Genomic DNA, 27,465 nt, shown 5'->3' with positions numbered 1-27,465 from the left:
TGAGGTGATGGCCAATTCACCACTGCCCTGGGCCCCATCACTGCAGCCTCTCCCAAGACTGGACGCTGGCTGGATTCTAAATGACACTCTTTCATAAGATTCACTGCACTGTCAAGAGACCCATAAATAGCCCAAAAAGTGCTCCTGTGTGGAGTTTCCATAGAAACCAGAGAATGGGAGTTTTTCTTTTGTCTCAAACTGAGAGAGAGACAACAGCTCTAGATGAGCAAGCTGTGTCATGAGGTTCTGCTGTGACAAGAGCTGCTCATCTGAAAGTCCCTGTGTCACAGCTTGATTTGAACGCCAGCAAATAAGGATTAGGCATATTTATATTATAATTTCCTTTATTTTAATTGAATCGTATTCTTAGTGATCCTCATATTTATGCTTTTTGGACATACTGCCCTTAAGAACTGTATATTCAGATCCAAGTAAGTTACTTGCACTGAAAGATATCCCAAATCTCTTGGTAAATTCATGGGCAAAGTAAAACAGATAGTTCATCTCTCATTCATTGGTATTGTTTTGCCCAACAATGAGGAAATGTTACCTAAGATTGCAGATATTTCTCAACAGAATACAAAGAATATAATACATACCCATTGTCAATATATTTAGACAATGGTGGTTTTTGTCACAACCATAGATGGAATAGACCTTAAACAAGATGGAAAACTCATTCCCAACAATACAAGTAGATGCACAGTTTCAACCTCTGCCTTCAACCAACCTGATTTTTTTATACATAGTGAATCACTTAATGTGCTTAGTTAGTTTTGGTTACATCTAAAAATACTTGCTTTGATAAGCTTGATATCACTGCCGTTTGTCTGCCTCTCTGTAGCCCACTCCCTGTATTTTATACCAATAATTCCTCAGGTTTTTAGACAGAGTGGGGAGTTGGAGAAAGACTGCTGTACAGTGGTCATTAAAAAGACCATTAGGAATCAATTTAAACTAATGCAGTGCTAATGGAAACAAGATGGTCCCTGCCCTCAGTATTCCTCATTTCCCACCATGTGTCACTTATTGTGCCACAATGTTGGTGGCAAGATCTTCAGTAAACAGTGATCTGGTAATGAACAACAAATGTCCTATGGCCACCTGGTCAGTGTGGCAGATGCTGCTTGTGCTCCCTCTGGTAGAACGTCTGACATGTCTTGTAGAAGTGCAAACCTGATAGACTAAACCCTCCCTTGCACATAGCGTTTTGGCAGTAGCACCACTCCTCATTTTGAACCCCCTGCAGAGCTCCTGGAGGTGCCCATATGGGAGTGTAGTCATGTCTGGCACTTAGACGTAGGGGGTAAAGGTTTCTGTCTACTGTGGTTGCACACAACCCTTGAACTGCTGACGGAGCAAAAGTTACCTGTAACCTTGATGCATTACAGCTGTTTCATACAAGTGAAAGAAAGCTATTTAATTTTATGTTTGATGCATGTCAGGTTCATAATGTTAGTGTGATTTTGTTGTCTGAGCCATGCTTATAGCACAACAGTTCAACAATGTATTTAAAGAATCTTTTACAGAACACCTAATTCTTTGTCTTTAAAACATTACTGTCTAAAAGCAAGCTGTTAGCGTGATTATCCCCATCTGACCTAGTCTTACCTCCATGGGTTGTGCTTTTGTGCCAGTCTGTTCACTGGTTGTTGACATTTGGCTGTGCTGTAGAGCAGAACACTTTGGTAATTCAGTTATAATCCAGTCCTGTGGAAGAGAACACTTTAACAGCCAAATCCCCTTAGCACACAGGTCTAATTGCATTATCTGCTATACAGGGGTAATTGCACACACCAGCTGATGCTCTGCACATTGAGCCTAATCTCTCTTTCTTTACCTCTCTCTATCTCTATCTTTGTCTGTTTATCCGTCTGTCTCTTGCTCATACACACACAGGTAAGTTAGCATTGTTAGCACTCTCTAGCGCAAGTCAAAACTTAATTAAGAAAGTGGAGTAAAGTTTCACTCCAGGTATAATGTTTCTATACTGATTTCCAGCAAAGCTCCTCAGTGCTGTAGCACATTGATGGATGAAGGTTTCAAATTGTACCACTACCTGTTATATACTTCACTGATCAGCATATTCACCGCCGTGTCAAGCAGTCTACGAACCAAAATATACCAAATCACTTATTATCTGGGTATCTTATTTGACAGTGCAGGTATAATCACCAGTTTGAGAAAGCTGGGCTGCTGGATACTGGTATACAGGTATTATTGTGGTTTTAAATGTTATTGGTAGTATATGAAAAAGTAAAGGTGCAGTCTAAGAATTTGTTTTTTGATATAGTTTTGTTCATAATTTGCTTATTGTAAAAAATAGGAGTTATAATTAGGCCATTTTGAGGGCCTCAAAATAAAGAACCACAAGCTTCTTGTGCCCCACAGACTGCTTATTGGTTACCTAGAGTCTAAGTGGGGTGTTGCAGCTGTGTGTAATCATGTACTTCAAATCTTGAAAGAAGCTAGTAGTCATTAGACGTTGCCTACAGATTCTCATTAGAGTAGCAACAGTCTGATACAGTAACCTAACAGTGGCTTATGCTGCTGTATAATTGCTTCCATAAACTTTCACCGCAGATGTTGAGAACAATTGAAGAGGTGGAGTGAGGAAAAAACTTGGTTGCCCCTCCTTTGACCAGAAAAATTCTGTCGGATGTTGACGTCTTCTCTTGTGGCTTTCTGGTGTTTGGGCCTGAACTTGAGGCAGAACCTCCCTTTTTTTTTTTTTCCTTGCCAGAGATTCATGCAGAGATGTACCCTAATGCAGTCTTCCTCCCCCTCGGGAGGAGTTAAAAGCAATAAAAGCAAGGAGGATCTTTCTGAGTATGTGATTGTGTGTGCTGCTAGCAGCCTGAGATGACGCTTTTTTATAGTATCTCTGTGGTGGCAAGTCTTAAGCTCTCTTCTGTACATTCCTATTAAAAGCACAGTCCCAACTCTTTTCCAGAGGGGACGTTTGGTCAGGACTGCTGGTGCTCCTTTATGCGGGTCCACTGCAGACACAACAGCACTGTCTCCATGGACGCAAACCGGATATTAACCCCCACCCCCCAGTTTTCCTCTGTCTTGCGCACCCACACCACCTCTTACATTCATAGGCCTCTACAGTCAGTCTCTCCCTCTCACTATGTTAAGCCGAGTGAAACATGGAAATGTAACTCTGCTGACAACCCGTCTTTCATGAGGCCAGGACAGGGAGATCAAGAACCAGCTGTGAAGTAGTGTGGAAACAAAACATACTACTCTGTCAGGAGTGAGTGTGCTCTATGTTGACCAATACAGAACTCCATCAGGGAAAAACCTCACTTTCATTCAGTTGAAATCAGTAGGAAAATCATGACTTTCCACAGTCTAACCTGGCTAACAGAAAGGACACATTGTTCTGGTACAGTATTTGGACATACAGGACTTTATTTACTAACATCTTTTTAGGAGTGCAATCACTTTTGGCATGTGCAAAAGCAGTTATGTAACAATGCTGACTTTGGACACTGTGCTGCTGCTAAAGGTTTTATTAAGTCTTGACCTCTGTGTACAAACAAGCACTTACAAACTTCACAGTTTCAAGAGGACAAGCATTTCATATTTACCATGTAATTAGATCCCATTGGTTTTGTGTAGCGTGAACCTGTTCTGTCATTTGAAACAAAAATGGCAGAGCTTCCACTTTCATTTGCATTTTCATCACGAAGCTCCCTGCCAGGCCTGGGTGGGCTCAAAAGCCCGTTTTCCCCTGAAAGGAGGCCCAGTTCCAGTGCAGTGTGCAGGGGGCTGCAGTACCCCTCCTCCCACTGCTCTCTCCCCACAGGCTGGACCAGCAGAGCCAGAGACCGATTGGCTCTGTGCTTCAGGCTGTGTGATTCTCTGCAGCAGGGTAATGTCACCCTGGCTCACCATCACGGCTCATTCTGTACTTTTATTCTCCTCTGAGCCTTTAAACGGTTCATTAGCCTTTAACAAGACTGCAGAGCCTGTTCCAAGCTCTGCTTTAACCCATCTCTCTCGGGCTAACTTTCTCACCCTGGCAGTATCCGCATGTGTCCTAGTAATTTTTCTTATCTCTGTCCATATTTCTTGTCGACTCTGCAGTTGTTGAGATCAGTCAGTTGGCAGTGTTTGTGATTCTGATCACTGCTAAGGATGTGTAACAGCAGTGGGATAAATGGTGGGGGGTTGGTTTGAACTGAAGCCTTCCTCATGGACACCCACCCTGAATGGAGAACATTGATGCTTCTCTATCCTGCTACTCCCCCCCCCCCACCCCCACCTCACTCCCTGGTCCCTCTTTCCCTGGATTGTCATTCCCTGAATGGGCCTTTCAGGACTCTGGGCTAGCAGACTGAGATACAAAACCTTCCTCTGCAAGATAAAGGGACAGGGCCCTGGGCCTTCTGAAGGCGTTAGTCGGCTAGTCACAACCAGCCGGGCTCATCACATTTAAACTGTGAACACACAACACATAGACCTTGTCACTGTCAGGGCATGTACTGTCTCTGTAGAAACACACACTCACAGATGTGTGAATCTTTTTTGTTTGTTGTGTTAAAAAACATACTAAATTCCCTCAGTGCCTGTTTTCTGGTTAATTAAGGAGTGACAAGGCTGACTGTGAACGCTGTTTTGAATTGTGATGGCTTCTATATCTATCAAGCTTGTTATAGTGCCTCTTTGAGCCCTCACTTGAATATTTTCCATTCCTGTTCTCTAGCACTGTTGTAGTACCTTTCTGAAAAGTGCGCTTTCGATTAATGATTCATTTTTCATGAATCTTGTCCCAATTCAACACCATATATTAAAACTAACTTCACAAAGAGAAAGTATAATGTTTTGCACTGCAACTTTTAAAAGCTGTGAGTAACCCTTAAATTTCTGTTCTACACTGAAAAGTCAAGCAACTTAGAAAGCATTCCATCATTGCTGAGTATACTTAATTTTGCTGCTTTTTCAATGTTAATCCACCACCATTACTCGTTAGAAATAGAATTAATATGTCTTTATTCTTGTCATCACTCTTTCTCACACCTCTCACCGTCAATCTCTGTTTTCAGGGTGTACCTCAGCTCCCTTGTGCCAAGGCGCTCTACAACTATGATGGCAAGGAACCAGGAGACCTCAAGTTCAGCAAGGGTGACATCATCATCCTGCGTCGGCAAGTGGACGAGAACTGGTACCACGGTGAGATGGGTGGAGTCCACGGCTTCTTCCCCACCAACTTCGTCCAGGTTATCAAGCCGCTGCCACAACCGCCACCTCAGTGCAAAGCCCTCTATGACTTTGAGCTTAAAGACAAGGAAGCAGACAAGGACTGCCTGCCCTTCTCCAAGGTGAGACTGCAACACCCACAGCTCTGCCATGTGGTCTCTGTAGTAAAACAAAAATAACTCTGATTACAGTGACACACTGTCATCTAAGCCTTAATTTTCTCAAGTTATGTGTGTGCTAGTATGTAAGGGTTGTTAACTTAAACGTCTAAAGAAATGGTTTAGATTCTGAGATGAATGTCATATAGAGCGAAGCACAACTTAACTACAATAATGAAGTGGTTCTATCTGTCCAGCTGTTTGGTTCATACTTAGATGCTTTTGTACTGTAGTCAGTTGTTTATATGCTGCATGAGCAAAATAGAAACAAGCTTACTAAGTAGTTTTACAAACAAAATGCCATGCCTCAGACGCCAGCTTTTTTACTCTTGGGCATGTTCCCTTTAATAAAACATTGACCCTACCTCATTATTTCTGTTCCAGTGTTTGTTCCTCAAGGATGAGAAACACTCTTAGTTAGCAGCATCATTAATTATGTTCTTCCTCATGCAGCGCCGCTCTCTGTCTTTATATTTCAGGACGATATCCTGACTGTGATCCGCCGAGTGGATGAAAACTGGGCAGAGGGAATGCTGGGAGATAAAATTGGAATTTTTCCCATCTCATACGTTGAGGTAAGAAAACAAACTAGATTCAGTGCTTTCAAAATGTCACCAGTCATTAGTGGAGCAAATGCCTTGTGAAGATCAGCAGAGTGCTAAGATCCTTTGAACACATCTTGCAAAATGTGTACAATACTCAATATATTCTCTTCTTTTGAAATGCTCATATGTTTTATTGAAGCGCTAAACATGTCTTTGAAGATTTAGATTCAGACAGTCTTAACCTCTCTGAGCTCCACAGGTATCACTTAAAAGCTTTTGGAATAATCCAGACAGAATTAAGTAAATCTTTGTCCTTTAAAGATCATTTCATTTTTTACTTAAAAGCTGTCAGTGGCAGCGTGTGCTCCATTCGTATCAATATCATAAACAAGCAGAAACAATATTATGTTGGAAAACTTGTGTGGTACAATGAAAGAATCTCAGAATAGTCTTTCAGTCTTGAATAAAGTAATGGGTTGCGGTATGTCTTTTTAAAAAAACAGTTTTCTTTTTTCCTTTCATATGTATTTTATCCAGGTGCAATAAATATTCATATTTTTATACACTGAGTGGGTGTTTTTCATTAAAAGAATATTTCAAAGGCTATATGTTGTTTTGTTTTTACACAGCAGGAGAGAATATTTTGTTTTGCTCTATCTAGATAGTATACACTCATGTTTCAGGTTTCATAAACACATACAGCAACATCACAGACATATAGAGAAGAACATAAAAAGTTTTTTAAGTGAACATGTAGGTCATAGTGTTGTTATTGCTCTAGATGCTTTTGTTGCCCCCTCTAGTTATTTATATACAGTAATGTACAATCGCTGTTAAGGGTGGTCTTGAATTTTATGAGGTTATGGTTCTCCACTTTGTATTTAAATTTTAATCCTGCATGTCTGACTTAATGTGCTGACATGTCAGTGATGAACCTGCACAGGCTCTCTCCTGGATTGGAGTCAAATGCTTAGCTTTTATGTCCTAAGTAGAGGGAGCTGCTTGGGGCGATGTGTGACAGCAAGTGAGAGCACCCTGTGATTAACTGAAATCTCTTTGATTTTTACTTACAGTCACACATGACAGTGCCTGAAAGGGTCACAAAGCCTGCCATTTCATACCCTCCCTCAGAGTAATATGTTCCGTGTTAAGACCTGATAGGTCATTCTGCTGCTCACCATCTCTACAGACTAGATAAAGACAGATAAAGATGGAGAGTGACAGTTTTCATGATCACTCTAATACTCCTAGCTCTGTCACTCCTTCCCCTCTATCTGTTATTTCCACCTTACTACTCTCTCAATTACCCCCTGCCCCTTTCTCTCTCTCCTAGTTCAACTCGGCAGCTCGTCAGCTTATAGAGTTGGACAAGCCGTCAGACTCCAGCGGAGACTCTGGTGAGGGGGCCTCCTCAGGGCCCCAGAGCAATGGTGCCCAGCGGGCAGGGGAGAAGAAGAACAGCAAGAAGCGACATTCCTTCACCTCTCTCACCATGTCCCACAAACCCATGCTAGCTCCTCCCCCCCAGCGCCACTCCATGGAGATTAGCGGCCCGGTCCTCATCAGCTCCAGCAACCCCACAGCAGCTGCTCGAATCGGGGAGATCAGTGGGGGGCTTTCCTGCAGCGCACCTTCACAGGTAAGATACTCCACAGGAAGGGAGGAAATGGAGGTCCCCTCTAGATATGTTGACTAAAATCATAAAATTCATATACAAAAGCATGGAACATAAGCTCCATTTAACCATTTACAACATGTGTCCTTTTTCACACTTTACAATGGGGCCACATTCGTCTATGTACTGAACACAAAACTGAGAAACATGCAGCACTTACAACATTACTATGTACCCTCACTCTGATGCTTATTGGCCACTTAAGCTGTTTTCACAGATGAACTCCAGACAATGTCTTCTCACCTACTGGAAATACAACATTTGGTTTAGGCGAGGGTTGCAGAAGGCAGGACATGACGTAAAAAGTAGGCTGCGGTTGTAATTCAGCATTTTTAAGCTTATTACTGGAAATAAAACAGCTTTTATTTTACGAGAAATCACAGGAAGTCCTCTCTCCCATTGGCGCTAGCTTCACAGCGGAGCGTTATGGCCCAGTCAAAACAACACAGCTTAGCTTGCCTGCTGTGTTTATCCAGTGCCAGCCACATGATAGAAACGTCATCAGCGCACCCATTTGCTCGCCGTGAATTCTCTGGAAAATTACCTGCTGTATTCACACATGGGTTCAATCAGCCATTACATAGACTTTGTACGAGGGAGCTGGCACGGTAAAGTCCGTTTCATGTAGGGGCCGACTGATTTGGACATTTGCGTTCACATATACAACTCCTCCAGATAATGTCTGGAAAATTTCAGGGTTGCAGTGCATGTGTGAAAAGGGCTTTAATGTGGCATTCTTAAATCCAGTGTACTGGACGAGATGACTCTCTAAACCATCTGACGTGTCAATATCCCGTTCAGTGGTGTTTAATTGCATAACTGAAAAAAGAACAATGTATTACACAAATCATGGAAAACAAAAAGTCCAGCTTCAGCTCTTTTTGTTTTCACAAGATGTTTGTTGCTCTTCAAAGGCCCCACTCTCCTTCTGTCAGCAATTAGGCCAACTTCCCTTTTCCCCATCATACCAAACAGGCCATTGCTCCATCCAAGCGTTTGAAATCATGGATGCGTGACTCCACTCGTCCGCAAAAACGACTCCAGCTTAGCCCTCAAGGTTTCCACATCAACCCCGACATGACAGCAACTCACAGCTGCTTTATGGTTGCCAGCCGCTGGAGACTGAAGGCTTTGACTTGGTGCTAGACAGTCAGAGGAACAGACATGCACGTGGACAGGACAAGTGTCATTTGTCTTTGTCTGAGGCTCTCTGAGTCCATTTAAAATAGGTAAAGAATAATAATCAGTAAACTGTATAGAATTACATAATCAGGTGAAGGTGATCTTTTTCATGATTTCAAAGTTATCTTTTTTTTAAACGTCAGCTGGCTATTTACTTTGTTGTCTAGACTGTATAAAGACAGTAAGGACAAGTGGTTTGACAATATTCTGATGGTTTGGCTGGTAGCTAACTCTGCTTTTGTATTATTTTTTGCTTTTTTGTTCATTTTTTCTCTTGAACATACCTTCCGTGCTGTCTGGTTATACCAGACTTCCTGAAATGCTGTGCTCCAAAACTCCCCGTTAAGCTCAGTCATTAATGTTTCATCTACAGTCTGCATGTTAATGTGTTTCTTTTGTGTGTAGGAGACGGAGAGAGTTTGTGCCTACAGTAAAGTGGATCTTGAGAACCCTCTGTCTTTTTTTTTTTTAAACCCAAAAAATTTTCATGTAGATACGATGATATGATTTATATTTCATCAAAGACCTACCATGCGGAAGCTGTAATCATGTTTTTAATGACTCCAGACTTGGCTTTTTCCCATCAATCATTATCAGGATACTTTTAGAATAAAAGAAACCTTTATGCATGCCTGTAAAGTGATCCTCCTTGGTGACAACAATATGTTTGATTTACAGATCACTGTGTTAAATAAAAACACAATAGAAAGACACTCCAGGCACTGTATGCACAGGCTCTTTGCTCTTCTCTCCCTCTCTTTCACCTCTACTCATCTTCTCTCCTTCCAACACTCAGACACAATGACAACAAAGGTAAGCCCTAGTTGCCTAGGGGGCTGAGAGTCTGTCTTGAAAATGAACACTCCTCCCATCCACAAATGTATGAGACAAGATGAGGAAAAATTGTCAAGGAACAAAAAAGGGCTGCTGTTGATGGCATTCTTCATAAAGAAAATGATTTTCTTTTAATGCAACATACTTGACCTTTAGCGTAGTGTTATTTATAACGATGTATACAATGTAGGCATACACAGACATGTCACTAACAGTGTCACTTTTGAGCACACTGTTACATTCTGCTTTCCTTTGGCACACCACATTGCACAATAGATAAGGAAGCAGTGAAGACAGAGTCTGGGGTTGGTCTGCTTTCTGAACGGTTCACCTTAAGAGGCGGCTTCTGTCTGGAGCAGTCATGCATAGAGAGAGACCACAGGCTACAGGGAGATATTGTGTGTCCAACAGTATAGCCTTGTTACCAAGACACTACCATGACTCACGTGGATGACTGGCCGGGAAAACCACCTCTCTTTACTTGCCCAATGAAATGTCCTGCCGGATGGTCACCTGATTTCAGTTTGCCAATCAGATCGTTAGACGACCAATGAGGTTATGGCTAAGTCACTTAGATACAAAGCCACATGTTTGCGTCACTGTTCAGTGAGAGTCATTTTCACACAGTGTGACAGAATGGGATAGTGTTTTTAAGATGAAATTGTGGTATGTTGTGCTCTAAAATACCATAATATAGTTATGAATGTCCTGATTGATTACAATCATGAAGTGTTTACTTCAGCACATTTCATATTTTTCATGAGTGAGTAGAGCTTTTCCACTACATTGGATTCAGTGGGCTTATTTATGTTGACAGGTACACATTTGCACAACTGGACTAATCGTGACCCCACCCCCGAGTAGTCCTGTTACTACAGCAACGGTCTTCACATTTCCCTCTGAGACGAGCTACACACCCATCCCTGTGGTAGGTGGAATCTTCTACAGGTCTGAATCTCACGAACCTATCAGCCAAAGCAACTAAAAAAACAACAAATATTGTTTCAGTAATGGATTCAAGTTAGTACGTTGCTCTATCTGGAATGTTACTGTGGCTCAAGCCAAAGAAAATGCATTTGTATTTTCAAAGTAAGTTTTTTGACAGTTGAGACAATTTGCACATTGTTTAGTTCAGACAATTATATATTATGTTATACATTCATGTGTTGATGTGCATTTGTCATTTGGTAGTATTGATAGCATTCATTTAATACACTTTTATGTGATCAATGCAAAACCTTGTTGCATTTCTATACCATGCTGCATGGAATAGATATTAGGGTTGAACATGTTTGCATAAAATTGTATAAAAGGACACTATTTTATACTATGCATAAAATGGTATAAAATGTTTCCATTGTACCGATAAATATGGGCTTGATTAAGCCGACGCACATAGTAATGTTACCTTCAAGAGTTTTGCTTTTCCCTGAGAAGATGAGTTATTTGAGATGAGAAGATCTTCTTCCTCACTTTGCATAAACTGTCAACAAGTAACATTGTTACTTCAGGCTGTTAAAATGAGAAACTGTTAATCTGGATTCTGTGTCAAATAAGATACAGTAGCTTTATTGTTCCGCGTTTTATCAACAAACTCTATAAAAGTAGTGACACCTTGTAATCTTTTAAGTTCACCTGTTAATACGTTTCTTACAGTTAATGCTGAGGAAAAATAAGTACAACTAAAAATGTCAAGCAATCCCTTCAGTCTACTCAAAACAGCACGTACACTTCCTGTCTGTCTATGTGTATGCTCTGGCATGTGGAGTTTCTGAATGAGCAGGAATGTGTACACAAAAGGTTGAGCTCTCCGCTTCACTTGGGAACTCTACATGATGTTTTTGTACAGATGATTTCTCTAGCCTGCAGGCAACCTAATTATCTCAGCTCAAGCGTCAGCAGTGAACTGAAACGCACATTGACACTCACACGTACACATCGGCCTATACACATACCGCAGGGCTGTCTGAGTGCCACTCTCCTCCCCCATGGTGTCATGGAAGCTATTACTCTGCTGCTCAGTGCTGGCAATGTTGAGCTTTTGAAGACTTGTCTTGCTCATAGGTGTAGGAGTTGGTTTCACTGTCATCCTAACGCACTGTGCCTATTTGGGCTTTCAGTTTTTCACAATTTCAAAAAAAAAAAAGTTTTATGTTTTCATGTGCTCTGTGTTGATTGAGCAAGTTTGTTACTTAGTTTTAATCCTGCTCTGTGAAATAACAGAAGAAACAACCTAGAAGTACACAAAGGATACAAGGAAAATGTAGCGTCATGTCAAAAGCTTGAGTCACTTTTGACATTACAGACATTCAACAAGGCAAAACAAGTGAGTCGAGATGAATCCACTCATGGTTTGTTTGAGGGTTCTTCTGAAGTGTGTCTACAGACCTGTTTTTCATTTCATATGGTCCCAATTAAATACTGCAATGGATTTAACATCTAGCTATGTGGTCTCCTAGCAACAAACAAACAAGCAGAATAGGAGATTCTCGTTTGCAAGGGGAAGTCAGGGACAAGACCGTAGTATCTGCCAAGCCTGACTCTCCCTTGGTATCGGCAAACTGGAGGGAATAACCCAGATGACAGATGATCTCTCATACTCTTTCCCTCTTTGTTGCTCGTAAACAAACTGGTTTCTCCTCTTACGCAACATACACTCTCTGTTTTTTTTAGGCTCACGTTACTTGTTTTTGTCTTTCTGCTACATACTGAGAGGAAGTAAATGATGAATTGTCGTCAAATTAAGTAATTAAATATTTGGTACTTTCCAGCTACTGATATGATTTTCTATTCTTCTTTTACAGGATGCTCTCCCACCACCCCCACCTCCTCCCCCACAGTCCTCTGTCTGTGGAGCAGCATATTCATTGGCTGCCGGACAGAGACCCTCCCCCAGCATAAGCGACCAAAGTGGGAGACAAAGACCCACAGTGTGAGTTATAAAAACAGTCCCACACAAAAATATGCAGTCTTCTTAAATGTGCAGTGAAATGTCAGAAGCAGTTTGCACACCAATGGCCCAGGGCTTTAATGCACACGCTCGGTTCAGAGGGGAAGGCCTCGCCCGTCTGTGACCCCTCAGCTGTCAGTGTGAGGCTGCAAAGTGTGAGCTTGTGCACAGGTGAAAGGGTTAAAACCTGTGGGTAACAGTCTCCTGGGTCCCATTGGAGATCCTCTCTGTCACCCTTGACTTTTGACCCCCTCACCCTTACCCCTCATTACTCCTCCAAGACACTACACACCTGATAAGAATTAGATCCACCCATGCCTACCCTCCCGCCGTCATCTGTGTCTGCTTGTGCATGCACGTCAGACTCTGAGGCATTCGTGTTCCCATCCCCCTGACAACATTAAAATCAGACTGAAAACATCCCAGCTGAGACTCCTATCTTCTTGGCTGCCATTCCAGGCCTGTTCTTGCTCTGCTTTAGAGAGATGACCCGCAAATTGTTTTGTCCCCCAGTGTTAATATTCTCTGAGTCAGAGGGCACAGTCTCTGCTGGAGGGTCTCAGAGGAAATGATGACAGATCTACAGCTAGACAGCGGGAGAAATCCAGAACAAATGGCATGCTGTTCGAAACATCAAACTGCTTTTATTTTCACAAGGGAGACGATTCTCCATATGTTTGTGAAATGCCTCATCTTTGTTTACTGTTTGTTCCGGATCCAGCTATGTGGCGATGTTCCCCTATACTCCCCGTAAGGAGGATGAGCTTGAACTAAGGAAGGGAGAGATGTTTCTGGTGCTGGAGCGCTGTCAGGATGGCTGGTTCAAGGGCACCTCCATGCACACCGGCAAGATTGGAGTCTTCCCTGGGAACTACATGAGTCCAGTCAGCAGGTCAGTCATTTATTATTGTCAACATACACTCAGTCACACATACACAGTTTTTTTTTTCACATATACTGTGATATATCTCAACTTCTACTTGATGGATTGGCACAAACTTTGGTAAAGACATTCATGATCCCCTGACTTTTCCTCTAGTGCCACCATGAGGTTTATTTTTTAGCAATTTATTGAAATATCTTGACAACATTTGGATGGATTGCTGTGAGATTTGGTACACACATTCACAGTACCCAGAGGATGAATTGTAATAAATTTGATCTTGTGACTTTTCATCTAGTGCCATCATCTGGTCAAATTTTGATGTTGTCCAATACTTTGGTGCCAAACTCATGACATTCCCATCAGCCTCAGCTGTGTAAATGGCAAATGTTTGCATGCTAACATGCTAAACCAACATGGTGAACATGTTAAACATTATACCTACTAAACATCAACACGCTAGCATTATCATTGTGAGAATGTTAGCATACTGATGTTAGCATTTAGCTTGAGCCTCACAGAACCGCTAGCATGACTGTAGACTCTTTTTTTTTAACATGAAGTCTTAATACATTTTATGAGATTAAAAAATGAGTTCTGTTGCTGTGATGTTTTCCTGTTAAATCAGACTGCTATGTCTCACCCCACTTCATGTCCTCTGTCCTCAGGACAGTGTCAGGGAGCACCCAGGCCAAAGTGCCCTTGAGTCTGTGCACTCAGGCTGGCAGAGGAGTCACCATCGTCAGCCCCTCCTCTGCTCCTCTTGGGGCCATTGTTGCAGGGCCCGACTTCAACAAACCCCTCGCTGTGTGCTCCAGCTCTGTATCTGCCAGCTCCCAACCTGCAGCTGTGGTAACAGCAGCTCAAACAGCCACAGGCCAGCAGCCAAAAGTCCCACTGCACGTCAGCTCACAGATGACTGTGAATCAGGCTCGCAATGCAGTCAGGACAGGTAAGTTCACTGGAAAGAGAGCAGTAACTAAATGTTGCATTTTTTGTATGAAAAGGGTTTCAAATGTCTAATATTGTTTATATCTCATTTACAGCTGCATGTCACAATCAGGACCGGCCCACAGCAGCAGTGACACCCATCCAGTCTGCAACACCAGTAACCTATCTCCCACACCTTGCAGTGTGCCCACAGCCCCCCTCCTGCCCTGCTCAAGGCTGCACCCGGGGCGGAGTGGCAATGGGCTGTGCCGCTGCATCCCTGACCCCACCCAATGTCAGTGCAGCATCCCTGGAGGGTGATGCTTTGAGACCTGTACCTGTCCTCACTGTGCCTGTTGGTGCTGGAAACAGCTCTGCTCTCAATCCCGTATCTAACAATACAGCTCTCGCCTGCAGACTGGACATCAAGGTTGGAAATGTTGAGATAATATCAAAGCTTCCATGAATAAAATTTGATTTTGTATCCATTAAACCATTGCTTTTGCAAATGTCTAATGATGTTTGCATGTTTTATCATGATGGGGATTTTGTCTGTATTTCTAGCATATTTTACCAGCTTGCTAGATGATTGAAATGCCTTGCAGTAGTTGTTAGTGTCTGAGATTCCTGATGGCATTTTTTAGAATGCTAATCATACTGAAAGGATTTACCAGAAACAATCAACAAGGAGAGGTTATTACTATGCAAAGACTGTTTGTGAAAGAAATAAGAATTTCTCCTACTATACTGGTGTCCGTAGTGGAGAAACAGTTCCAGGCACTAGATTACACCTGTCTGTGGTTTCTGAAAATCATTTGCGTCTCGTTGCCTCAGGAGTTGGTGCAGTTCTCTAACATAAAAAAATGATGCTGTCTTGTTGCTGCAGAGAGAAAAGAAAAGTCTTCTGAAGCTGTTGTCCTCCAATAAGAAGAAGTCTCGTCCTTCACCCCCCTCCTCTCCCACCCTTGAGGCGGAACAGGCTGCTGCTGGAGAGGCGCTACAAGGTGCCATGGGGCCTGACACCTCCCCTCCCTCTGGCTCTGTCAGCTGCCTGGAGCCCGAACCTTCTACTGCTGTTGCCTCTGCCTCTTCATCCTCCTCTTCCTCAGTCTCAGACTCCTCCCATCGGAAGAGCACTCCCCTTGACGGATGTGTTCCTATCGCTCCTCCTCCTCGCCAGCCGTGCTCCTCTCTCTTATCTCAACAGCATGATGCACGGCCCATCATATGTGAGAGGTACATTGATTTAAATCTACAAAATCCACAGTTCCACGGCATTGTTTGGGATTGTCCTGCTTATCTGCCTTTTAAATAGAAAGTGTAACACTATATCACAGGTATTCTGACTTATCAGTTGTCATTGTTGGAGTGTCTATCATTCACTGAATGTGCCTCTGGCTGTCTTCCCCAGGTACAGAGTGGTGGTATCATATCCTCCCCAGAGCGAGGCTGAGCTGGAACTTAAGGAGGGCGACATTGTGTTTGTTCACAGGAAGAGGGAAGACGGCTGGTTCAAAGGTACGCTGCAGAGGAACGGAAGGACCGGACTGTTCCCTGGCAGCTTTGTAGACAGCATCTAATACACACACCAGAACGAAGCATGGTCACCACCACCATGACCCAGCTGAATGCTGCTAGCCACCGTACAAACCAAACAGATCAGCTCTCGCAAGGTTGCTGGGACAGATGGACACTTTTCAGAGCCTGATGTGGCTCTTGTAACTGAAAAAGAACAATAGTGGCACATGAGAGAGAGCTGCAGAGAAGAACAGCGTATGTTGTCAATGGAAGCACAGTGGACAGAGTTAGACGAGAGCACACGACTCATGAACTTTTCCTTTTTGTTGGTTATTTATATCTTTGTAACAATTCAGCTGTTAAATGTGTGCCTTGTACTGTTCCTCACTTTATTGTACATACGGACACAAAGATGATTAGTCCTAAAACAACCAGTATGAACTATTGATATAGATATGTTACACATTTTAACTTATTTCATAGATTGGCCTTTTTGTAGTGCAACACATTAAGGGGTTAAGCTGGCACATGCCTTATGCCATATTCTACCATATCAAATATACTTTTCCCTCTTAGACTGCTGATTTTTCTGTTTTACCATCATTTCAAACTGTCAGCAGATAAGAAAGGTATATTAGATTCAGCAGACCAGAACAAATGAGCAGTGTCATCATCACTTGTGCGGTATAGTAGGAGAAAGGACACTTCCCCAGCTCCAAAGGCATTACCTAAACCTGAAGATCGTAAGAGAGATCTGCTATATTGCACATTTGAGTACTCTAGCTACATTTCACAGCCATGTGAACATTGCACATCACAGAATATTTCTGTGAGCTATTCACAGGCCTCCAATTTGTTTTCTCCTGGTGCGGCTGAGGCTGAAGTGCAAAGGACTGTTACCTGCAGTGATCAAATATTTGCATGTGATTAGCAAAGCCATCTGCAGGAGACGATGTGGCGATAGACGTGTTGCACGATTGTTTGGTTCTGCCTTTTTAATATGCGAAGAACACACTCCAGAATAGACTTTGCAGTCAAGTATTGCTTACTTTGTACCTTCTATGTATTTACTGACCAGAGTAGCTGCTCTCCTAACCCCTCGGCAAGAGCCAAACCCAGACGTAGCTCTACATCACAAGAGCGACATAACATTTCAGTATCAGTTCACAAGATTTTTTTTCAGTGTGTATTTATGTTTGTTACAAATTCCACAGAGGCTGAGACCTGCTGCTCTTAAAGAGTCTGTCATATAACTAACCTGGACACGCTGTAAGGCACACAGGACACAGTCACCCTTCAAACAGGTTCTCAACGTTTATATACTAAAACTCGTTCCTAATGTGACTTGTGGCAATAAAAACACAGCTAGCTAAAGCACAGAATGTTTGCCTAAAGTAACATATCATTATGTCACTACATAGGAAGACGTATTTAGTGTAATTCTGTTAAGTCTCAAAAGTTGTTGTTTTTATTATAGAAATCAATCACTTTGACCCCCTTGATTTTTTTATTTTTGTGGTTGGGTTTTGTTGTACATTTCTCTATACAAAGTTTTTAATGTAAAGTGTTGTATTGACTTGAATTACTGTAAGATTTCTTTGTGATTGAAGGGGATTTGGTTGTAGTTTTTGTGCTTGTTAAACACAAAACAAAAAGACTGAGCAGTTATACAATGAAAATGAAAACTAGTTTTTCGTCAAATCAAATATGTCAATACATAATTTCTCTTTTTATATGTATTCTCAGAAATGCATTGGATAAAGTAAGGAAATTGTACAAAGTAAAGGTAATATTAGGAATCATTATAGACTGACCCCTCCTGCCTCGGTGGACCCCACAACAGTTAATGTGACTTATACATCTGCTCTTCAGCAAGTCCTATGATGTCTGAGGGGGGTATTTAAACACTTACGAGTTGACTCAATCACTGAATCGTGCCAAATTTGATATTTGGCTTAGATAATGAATTTACTGACTGAATTTGACCCAGAGTTTCAAGTTGTTTTTCTCTTTGTGAGTGTTTTGTTGTTGATTGAGGGGGACCACTGTGTAACTGACTGCTGGAATATGTTGTAGTTTGTTTGAAATTTGAAGAGCGTGTGGAAAATGATGGTACAAATCACTGTTAGGGCCTTTTTTCTTTTGTCTTTTCTGAATTGGTACTTATGTAGAACTAACCTGATGTTGCATTGTTGTCTTGGCAATCACCACACCAACCTCAGGCTCTATGCTAAAATGTTCCTCTTGAGTGTCTTTTCATTTCACTGGTAAGCCTTTAATATCCACATCAGACTTACTACAACACAGATACACACATTTATCATGACATATGCACTATAACAATTCTAATCATACTGACTTCTTCATGCATATGCTGCACAGTTTCAGACTCAACATGAAGCATTACTTTCAATAGGTACTTAACTTTCATGTTTTTGAACACATGACAACTTAAGTTTGCTTGATTTAACTTAACACAATATTCCTCATGCCAAGGTGACTTACTTGATTTTTTTTGTCTGTAGTTAGTCTGTTGTATGTCTGAAAATGGTGAAACTGAAATCAACCTATTTGGCACAAGTCTATTATGTGAAAAACATTCTGAAGTATTTGAGGGAATAGCACATTTTGTAAAAATCTCTATAACAATAAAAGCTAATGGTTTCCATAAGTTCCTCAGGCTAATTCATTGTTTCATGACAGTAATGTCATGTTCTCTTTGCCTCTTTTTTCTCCAGTGACTTTGTATTTTGTTTGACACTTGCAGCCTGGGCAGAACCATCTAAGCAGAAGTATTATGAAAAAACATAGACTGCTTTTGACAGGACTGAGAACTCATGTTCCTGCTGAGATCCTTCTTCCCTGTTCTGTCACAGGGCTTGAATGGCATTAGTAGCTAACTCAGGTTCTGATTTTGACAGAAAGTATACACACATATAAATTAACTCAGCAGAGACAGTTGTTAAATGTGTTTGGAGTACAGCACAGTACAGTACATGTGGTCATCAGTGACTCTAGGATTAAACATTTCATGCTGTAGAGGAGTCTTTCCTCTTCTCCTGTGACATGCATTGGAGCAGAGTGTTGCAAAGAGAGGTGAACCTTCCCAGTGTGTTCAGCTGGGAAGCACTGACAGGAACTGACAAGCACCCAGAGAGGTCATTGTGCTGCACACAGCTCCCTGCAGAGGATGGGTTACCATGGAAATGAGTTATTCCAATTTATGGGCACAACACTATACTGAGCAGGAATAATAAAACCTAGACTTGCAGGCAAGTATAACGGGGTCAAAGCACCCAGACAAAATTCAGACCCGCAGCTTCACCAACAAAAGGCAGTTCGATCCTCAGCTCCTCCTGTCCACGTGTCAAAGTGTTCTTGGGCAAGACACTGAACACCAAACTAATCCCCATGATCAGACACCACCTGTCATCGTAGTGCGCTGTGTGAGTGTGTATCACAAGGCAAGTGAGAGTCAAATTGTAAAGCACACAGTATTCAAATTAATCCGTTTACCATTGTACTGCTCTAGCAGACACGCTACATAGCAAGAAAGCAGAAACTACCATTGTACCACTGCAGGTCCTGAATTCACACAGCATCTGGCATGTAGTCTGGACTACCATCCATTTGTTTAAAAGAACACTGAACTCCATGAAAATTGTGAGACAAGGAGTAGGAGGTGGAAAACCCAACAGAAGAAAAGCAGGCAAACAATCTGTCTCAGATGGCATTTGACCTTTAAATAATGCCTTTTATGCCCTGAAGCTATAACGCTACATATAGGGCATAAGATAGTGCGTGAGACCACACAAAGCTAAGTCATTTTAAATGTCAAACATTGTTATATTGTTTCAAGCAAAAAAAAATTATAATAGGAGAAAAATGAGTGTTTATTTGTAGCTATAAAATGATTAAATATATAGATGACACCAATTGAAAATTTAATAATGCATGCATTTAAAAAAATTGACCAGCATCTGATTTGCAAACCTGACCAAGGTGTAATTAAACCACCAGTTATTTGTGTGACAGGCTATGTCTGTCTCAATCAAGTTAAAAAGGCATCAGATATCCACACAGACAAGGAAACTTCAAATGATGTGAATATCTTCTACAGCTGGAAAACAAGAACTTTTTTCAGTGTATTTAAAAAGAAAAACACCACCACAGAACATTGAATTTATTTTTCTGTCAAAATGCCAAAAATTATAAATGAAATGTGATTATAAAAAATATTAGCCAAAAAATAAGCCAATTTTGACACAAATAATCCAGTTCTTTTCAGTATCTGCTGTTTCATCCAGTACTACAGTTTTCATACTTGAAAACTAATTGAAATGCTAATATGATTATCCTGTTACACAACCTTGTAATGTCACCAAGCATTATGCTGCAGGACTAACATCCAGCACAAAAGTCTTGAGCTGAAAGTCAATAGTACGTGCAAGGCCACATGAAAACATAGGCTGATAACACTGATAGTTGCAGTGACCTCCAGTTTGTGATCTTAAGTACCTTTGCCTGCACAATTACTTTTGTGTCATGTGCACTGACTCCACTATGGGCACCATAAAGCAATGAATGAAATGTCCTTCCTGGAGAAAAAGAATCAGTAAAAATACACTGTTTAGTTGGTTTGGACCTCATTTTTAACTGCTTAATCTAAAGGAAATAGTGCATGTGTAGCACATTTTACAGTAAAAGATACAATTGCATAAACGCTTTTTGTCATTTGGAGAAAGAACTCAGGAGGATTTCTTCACATAAATAATCCCGTAGATGTAAATACATGTTGAGAATTATCCTAGTGATATTTTTCAGTATGCTGCTGCTTCATCCACCACAGTTTTATTCTTAAAAAGTCAAAGTGGATATGCAAATAAGATAATCCTGTTGCACCACTTATTACGCCTCTCAGATCAACGTATTTTGCTACAAAACCAAGATCAATTCAAAATGACCATAAAAATCCTGACAGGCGTTGACAGGTTTTCAACTCGCAATAGATGGTGCTGATCCAGATGACAACCAGTCACTTAACACCCTGAGCTAAATCCCAGGACAATGGCTTGTGTACAGTGAGCAGCAGTAGACCACCACTTGAAAAGGGCTTTAAGAAATCTCAAGTATCACCAGTAGCTCTTGACTAACATTGACATGACAAAATACATGAAAATATCCTGCATAAACACATGATTTTTGGTGTCATTTTGAGTAAGTTTGTAAATCAGGAGGGATTCTTAATATAAATGAGACAACAGATGTATATACAGGTTGAGAATGATGCCAGAGATTTTTCATCATCTGTTTTTTCATCCAATAACAGTTTTACACTTAAAAAGTTGAAATACAAGTTAGATAATCATGTTTCACCACATAAATAATTGTGTGTCAGATGTATAGTCACAGTGTATTTTGCTACAAAAACAATATAATGGACAAGTGTCTTTTGGCAGTGCACCACACCACTGCGGCATGCTCATGGATGTATGCTAGCCGCCTTAGCCAAGTTAGCTTGGTAAGAACATTGCTGTCTTTGAGTTGTAAATAGGTTAACAGGAGTGTTGAAGGTGAGGATTTGAATTAGATGCATGTGTTTACATATAGGAGAGCCTATGTGTACAAAGTGCAGGTGAAATATTCGTAGCTGCCATTTAGAGTTCAGGAATTGAGTGTCAAGGTCGAGAATTTATTGTTAATGTTTAATGTTTAAGCTCAGGGTGTGTTCAGGCTCCCACTTTACAACAAGAACCAAATCCAAAAATGTCAGTTATTGACATTTTAGATCATGTTAATTGTTCATTTTTTATCCATAATAGTTGAAATAAGTTTAATTCATTTTGGGACCTACATTGATTAGTTCTCCTGGATCATCCTTTTTGTAGATTATTCTAAAGAGGAGAAAATGCATCAGTGTGGTCAAATAGTACAGGTGCATTTGTGAAGCAAAGTAGGCTACATGTGCAAAGTTCAGGACATTCAAACAATCAAAACAGGAAGTAAAATATATGTACACATCACCATGAAAACATATAGGATTGACCCATGACCTAAGCCTCAATACTGAATACTGATCAGGCAATGAAATACTAGATTTCTCTGAATTGGACTAGGGCTAATATAATGCGTGTGTAGATGCAGGGACACGATCATAGATCCACATCTGAGTGTGTACGGGTCTGTTGGCAAGAATCATTAGATCAGTTGGGTGTGAAAGTGGGGAATAATGTCTCAGTGCTCTGAAGGTGATCTGAATATAAATGAGGCCACATTTCTCTCTCTGTAACAAACATAGTTAATATTAATGAACATTGCAGTAAAGAGTAATAACATTTGAAGCAAATTACGCTGTTGGTTCTCTGTATTTCTCTGCTGCAGCACAGATGTGACTCATATGGCTCAGGGATCACAGGTCCTCTCTGGCTTAGACTGAATGTGATTTAACCTCAGCAGACCAGTCCTGCAGAGTGTGTCTCTCTGATGGACGGTCCAGGTGTAGGTCAAGGCCACTCTCAACATTACTCCACTTTTTGTACACCAGTGACAGTTTTGTTTTCTTCATGAGATGTATTTCCATGGGGAGCAGTGACACATGATGCAAAAGGATAATGAATTTACAATTTACAATCTATGTGCTATTTCAGCGTGCAGTGTAGGGCCATCTGGTCAACATACGTCAGTGTTAATAGAAATCTTCTAAAAAAAAATACTCAGAGAGAATTCATTGTGGCCTAATTATTCCTGTGAAATAAATGTAGTCTTACACAAATATCCCAGAAAATATTATCCCTGATATTAAGACATTCATATGATGATGCTAATAAACTACAATAAAATCACTATTTGGTACTGCACACACATCCAACAGCAGTAACAGAAACATTTTTCTGTACTGACTCTGATGACCTTTGCGGTTCTTGCTTCCTCAGCCAAACTGTTGCAAAAAATACACATACAAGGATGTATATAGGTTTTACTTTGCCACAGGTCTTTTTCATGAAAGACAGTTTGACATGTCACAGTAGCAAAAGCACAGGTGTGGCAATAAACATAATGATGGTGACTCCATTTGGACAAATATTAATGTGTACTTCAGCTACCAAGAGGCTTTCACAAAATAGAAAGAAAGGACTGATTAACATCGACTTATTTCTATACGGGCATCCTTGAGAGAGAGTGCCAGAAACAAAATGTAAGAAAGCTTTAAACCTCATGAGGAATGTATGTGGTTATGACTGGGGGCTGATAAACACTATCACTGTTAATTATACTGTATACCAGGCACTAATGAGATCCACTATTGATTATGGATGTATAGTATATGGAAAAACATGTAAAACCATTTTACAAATATTAGTCAATATTAAGAAATATGGTACATGAGACAGGACAGGAATGGAGTTTAAAATCACTACTGAGCTCAAGACAGACCTTCAGGGAAATCAGAAGGGAGTTGATAGGTTATATAATACAGACAAGATTAGGAGATAGTCTAGGGTGAGATTTTTTGTTTTGTTTTTTGTTTGTTTGTTTTGTTTTTCTATAAATCAATCAGTATCAGGTGATCCAATGCCATGAATCTACACACTCCGACAGAGAGGGTGGCGATATGCACCTTTAATGTTAGTTTGCCATCAGCCAATAACACGAGGAAGAAGCAAGAAGAAGAAGCGACGAAGAAGAATGAGACAGCCGTGTGTCCACTGCGCCATCTATCGACTAATGCTGAGTAACACAACAACACTGAGAACAAACATGGCGCCGTCATTGAGCACCTACTTCTGATATTCAGTCTTTTTCCAGTCAATAAACTCACTTAACGAGGAAAAGCACCGTCGAAAATAAGGTAAGTAACAGCTAGCTGTAGAAACTTTAGCATGTGACTGTAGTTATGTAGGTCAGAAAGTGCTAATATTACCAGACAGCAATGTGACCCTAAAATAACAGCCGCTATTAGCTTGTCATGACCTGACTGAGACCATTTCGCTTGATAAAATTGAAAAAATTATTATTAATCTCCGTTAGAGTTTGTTGTTTAAAGTCTGTTTTAAGTAACGCTGGAGTTTTACAAACGTTACAACCCCAGCTGTTATCAGACAGCTTATATACACTTCATGGTGACTTTATGCATTTTTTTTCTCCCTCTCCTGTTATTAAAGCGTAGTCAGTTAATCTAATAATGATAATAATAATAATAATAATAATAATATAATAATAATAATAATAATAATAATAATAATAATAATAATACAATTTTATTATTTATAGAGCGCTATTCGGGGTACTCAAAGACACTTTACATAAGTTAAAATAATGATAGAAATCAATACATTAAAACATATTTCATGTTATGGTATTTTCTTTATGTGAGCCACATGTTGTCAATTTACATACTTCATATTTCATCGGGGAGTCATTTTGTACTGTATAGTGTGATGAAAAATGTTATAATGCACCCCTGGCTGCAGTGTTGTGATGTGCAGTCTCTCCTGCAGGCTCATGTCCAGGCTGGCGGTGGTGTGTGGGGGGTCCAGGGGTATTGGGAAGGCTGTGTCCCGCCTGCTGGCAGAGAGGGGCTGCAGGCTGGCTGTTGTCTCCAGGAATGAAGATGCTGCCCGAGCCACTGTGTCATCTCTATCTGGAGGTACAGTACTGTACTGTGTGTATATGCACAGAGACATGGATACGTACACACCAACATACATATTCTGTATATCTATGTGTATGTTTCAATAGGCAACATGTAAACCTTATGCATTGAACCTCAGTCACTATTGTCTTTCTCTCTCACTTTCCAGTCCTGGGCTTTTCAAGCACTTTTGGTTTTGCCAATGTTTTTATTTCTTCACAACGCAAGCTCCATGAAATTTGAGCAATTACAAAGAATGCCACATTGTTTTCCCTGCTGAGTTGATCTCACCACAAAAGATTTTCTTTCATAAGCCAGACAAAATTAAATAAATGTTGAAATTTTGAATTCACATACTGCAAAAGCAAATCTGATGCTGACAGTCTACCCTCAGTTTCCTGCCAGCCCACACACAGAGGTGCAAACACACAGTGGCATTTCTTTTGCTTTTATGCTGTACAATAAAATAAATTCAGACCTACAGTACCTGCAGCTGGTACAAACAGATAGCAGTCTTGTAACCATCACCTTACTCACAGACCCTCTGCATCTGCCCTCTAGCTGACCATGTGGCTTTCAGCTGCGATGTCTCCAAAGAGCAGGAGGTACAGAAAACCTTTGAAACGATCCAGAAGACCTGTGGAAACATCTCTTATCTTGTGAACGCAGCTGGCATCAACAGGTGAGTAGGCACTTGAGCGGACTCCTCTGCTGAAGCCCTGCTGTATCTGCTAAAGTACATATGGGCATATTTATAAATGGATATAATGCTTTTTATAGAAGAAACTTTAGCAGACCTGTATTATTGTGGTTCTCTGTTTGTTCAGGGATGCTCTGTTACTGAGGACTAAGCCGGAGGACATGGTGGCTCTGCTTCACACCAACTTGCTGGGCACCATGCTCACCTGCAGAGCAGCACTGCGCAGCATGCTGCACACCCAGGGAGCTGCCATTGTTAATATTGGTATTTACTGCTTCAATAGCAGCCATGAATAGTGATGTGTTTTCAATTTGGTCACAAGGTGGCAGTGTGTATCACTGCTACTCATTAGAGTCACTTCATTTTTGAAGGATCATGAGTATTTTTGCATATTTTAGACCATTTACTACAAGTCTCTTACTGCCAATCTGCCTTTTATACATAAAATACATTTTTAAATGAATGATGAGAAGTTTGAAGATATTTTTTCATCAGTTAACACTAACACTTTATGATAATGCACTTAAAATCGAGGACATCTACAACACTCAAGAATGCAGGACGGCTGCAAATTAACCAGTATTGAATTTGCATAATGTGTAAGAAAATGAATCATCTGTAAATTGATTTCATTAGTATACAGACATAAATTAAAACCAGTGGCTGACTAGAAGGAAGGAAAACCTCACCCATCAGTGTGTTTTTGGCTGTAATGTAAATTATAAGTGGTTTGTATTAAGTGGGTTAAAACCCTCTAATGGTCCTTTAAGCATAATGGCTTCAAATAGTGGCTTCCTACCAGGAGTTTATTTTGAAACGTTTCTGTCATGTTCTTACTGGATGTCTGTTTCCTGTTTGTAGGCTCTGTTGTGGGCCTGAAAGGGAATGCTGGCCAGTCTGTTTACAGTGCCAGTAAAGCTGGTCTAGAGGGCTTCACACGCTCCTTAGCTAAAGAAGTTGCTTCACGCAACATCAAGGTCAACCTGCTGGCTCCAGGTACAGTACCACTCCACCTTTCCCTCTCTGTCCTGTCAGCATCTTCTCTGTCCTCTTTTTCTGTCATCGTATTTGTCTTTTTTTTCATGTTCCTTCCCTCTCTCCCCTCCAGGTTTCATTCGCACTGACATGACTGCAGGGCTGAAGGAGGAGGACGGGGTGCGCGGTATCCCAATGGGGAGATTTGGTGAGCCAGAGGAGGTAGCCCAGGCTGTCATCTTTCTTTTGGAGTCTTCCTACATCACAGGACAGGTGCTGGTGGTGGATGGAGGGCTGCAGCTGGCCATGTAGAAAACAATGCCAGAGTGAATGTCTCAATCTGCCTTTTCTTGATGCTCGATGTTACTGATGACTGAGGAAAAGTGAACACTTTGCACTTAACAAAGCTTCATGGCTGAAGATGAATGTTGCTCTGTGGACACATGAAATTCAGTCATATCTGGTGAGCCATCGAACTGTGAGATACAGTTTCTGTTATCTGTATCGACTGTTTTCTTGTCAGAATTATTTCTGCAAAATACAACAGCGCTACCTAAAGAATGATCAGAATCTTTGTACAAGTTGTAAAAAAGCAGTTACTTTTTGACATAGAGAGACAAACGCACATCTTGCAGAGGATCACTGTCCCGCTGCTCTCTGTCTTTCTGCTGAGTCACTCTGTCCAGCCACAGTAGGCGTGGCCTGATGTGTGTGACAGTCATGACTAACGCTGCTGACTCCAGAGTGTCTGGCCGAGTCCAGACCTCCGTGCCCTGAGGTCCTAAATTTGATCAGTAGATTTAACGCTGTTGGTCTTTTTCCATGACTGTAATGCGGCCGACACTGATCGCAGTGCTCATGTTTTGTTCCCCCACCTCCCCTGGGAGACCCCCTCACAGCCGGCACATGTTGCCCCTCCACCAGCGGCCCCCTGAGCCCACCTCTGGAGGGGCCTGTCGAGGGGCCAGGCATGTTGGGCTGCAGCTGGAGGAAATTAGAGGTGGAGGTGGGGGGGAGGGATATTTTTAGTTCTGGGAATGTTTTGAGTGTCTGGTTACAGCTCTGGTCCTGTAGTGTGGATGGATGGGGTTGGAGGTTGGCTGTCATGCTCAGTGATGAGATCTGAAATGCTGCGTTGCTTGTTACTCCTCCAGTTCCCCTCACTGAAACACACTGTTTTATGTGCACTTGTATCCTAAATGTTTGATTTTTGATTAAAGGATTGGATTACATTATACGCCGATTAGCATTCTGAACAAATTATTATTATTACTT

The 27,465-nt window shown here is 41.2% G+C and overlaps 2 protein-coding genes across 5 annotated transcripts in view; both read left to right on the top strand.

The window, feature by feature from the left end:
* The window catches only part of sh3rf1 (SH3 domain containing ring finger 1), a 32,733-nt gene extending 14,179 nt beyond the window's left edge, over nt 1-18,554 (top strand). For 2 of the 3 annotated variants that reach the window (XM_067597647.1, XM_067597646.1), the window contains exons 3-12: nt 5,055-5,330; nt 5,846-5,941; nt 7,245-7,550; nt 10,420-10,530; nt 12,407-12,534; nt 13,274-13,444; nt 14,104-14,387; nt 14,482-14,795; nt 15,252-15,601; nt 15,777-18,554. In XM_067597647.1, the coding sequence (XP_067453748.1) occupies nt 5,055-5,330; nt 5,846-5,941; nt 7,245-7,550; nt 10,420-10,530; nt 12,407-12,534; nt 13,274-13,444; nt 14,104-14,387; nt 14,482-14,795; nt 15,252-15,601; nt 15,777-15,945 (2,205 nt within the window). In that variant the 3' untranslated portion in view covers nt 15,946-18,554. The remainder of the gene's footprint in view (nt 1-5,054; nt 5,331-5,845; nt 5,942-7,244; nt 7,551-10,419; nt 10,531-12,406; nt 12,535-13,273; nt 13,445-14,103; nt 14,388-14,481; nt 14,796-15,251; nt 15,602-15,776) is intronic. The other variant, XM_067597648.1, reaches the window with a different exon arrangement.
* Nucleotides 18,555-23,584: 5,030 nt separating this feature from the next.
* Nucleotides 23,585-27,427, top strand: cbr4 (carbonyl reductase 4). Of its 2 annotated transcripts, none has more exons than XM_067597645.1 (6): nt 23,585-23,732; nt 24,370-24,530; nt 25,077-25,197; nt 25,343-25,479; nt 26,077-26,211; nt 26,324-27,427. In XM_067597645.1, the coding sequence occupies exons 2-6, from the start codon at nt 24,386-24,388 to the stop codon at nt 26,500-26,502; spliced, it is 717 nt and encodes a 238-aa protein (XP_067453746.1). In that variant the 5' UTR covers nt 23,585-23,732; nt 24,370-24,385; the 3' UTR covers nt 26,503-27,427. The 2 variants fall into 2 exon arrangements, with proteins under 2 accessions (XP_067453746.1, XP_067453745.1); XM_067597644.1 differs by having other exon boundaries at nt 23,587-23,732; nt 24,382-24,530.
* Nucleotides 27,428-27,465: the final 38 nt, after the last annotated feature.

Source organism: Thunnus thynnus, chromosome 8 (genome assembly GCF_963924715.1).
Source record: "Thunnus thynnus chromosome 8, fThuThy2.1, whole genome shotgun sequence".
Lineage (NCBI taxonomy): Eukaryota > Metazoa > Chordata > Actinopteri > Scombriformes > Scombridae > Thunnus > Thunnus thynnus.
Note: the sequence above shows the minus strand (reverse complement) of the source record. Positions and strands in the feature narration are given on the sequence as shown.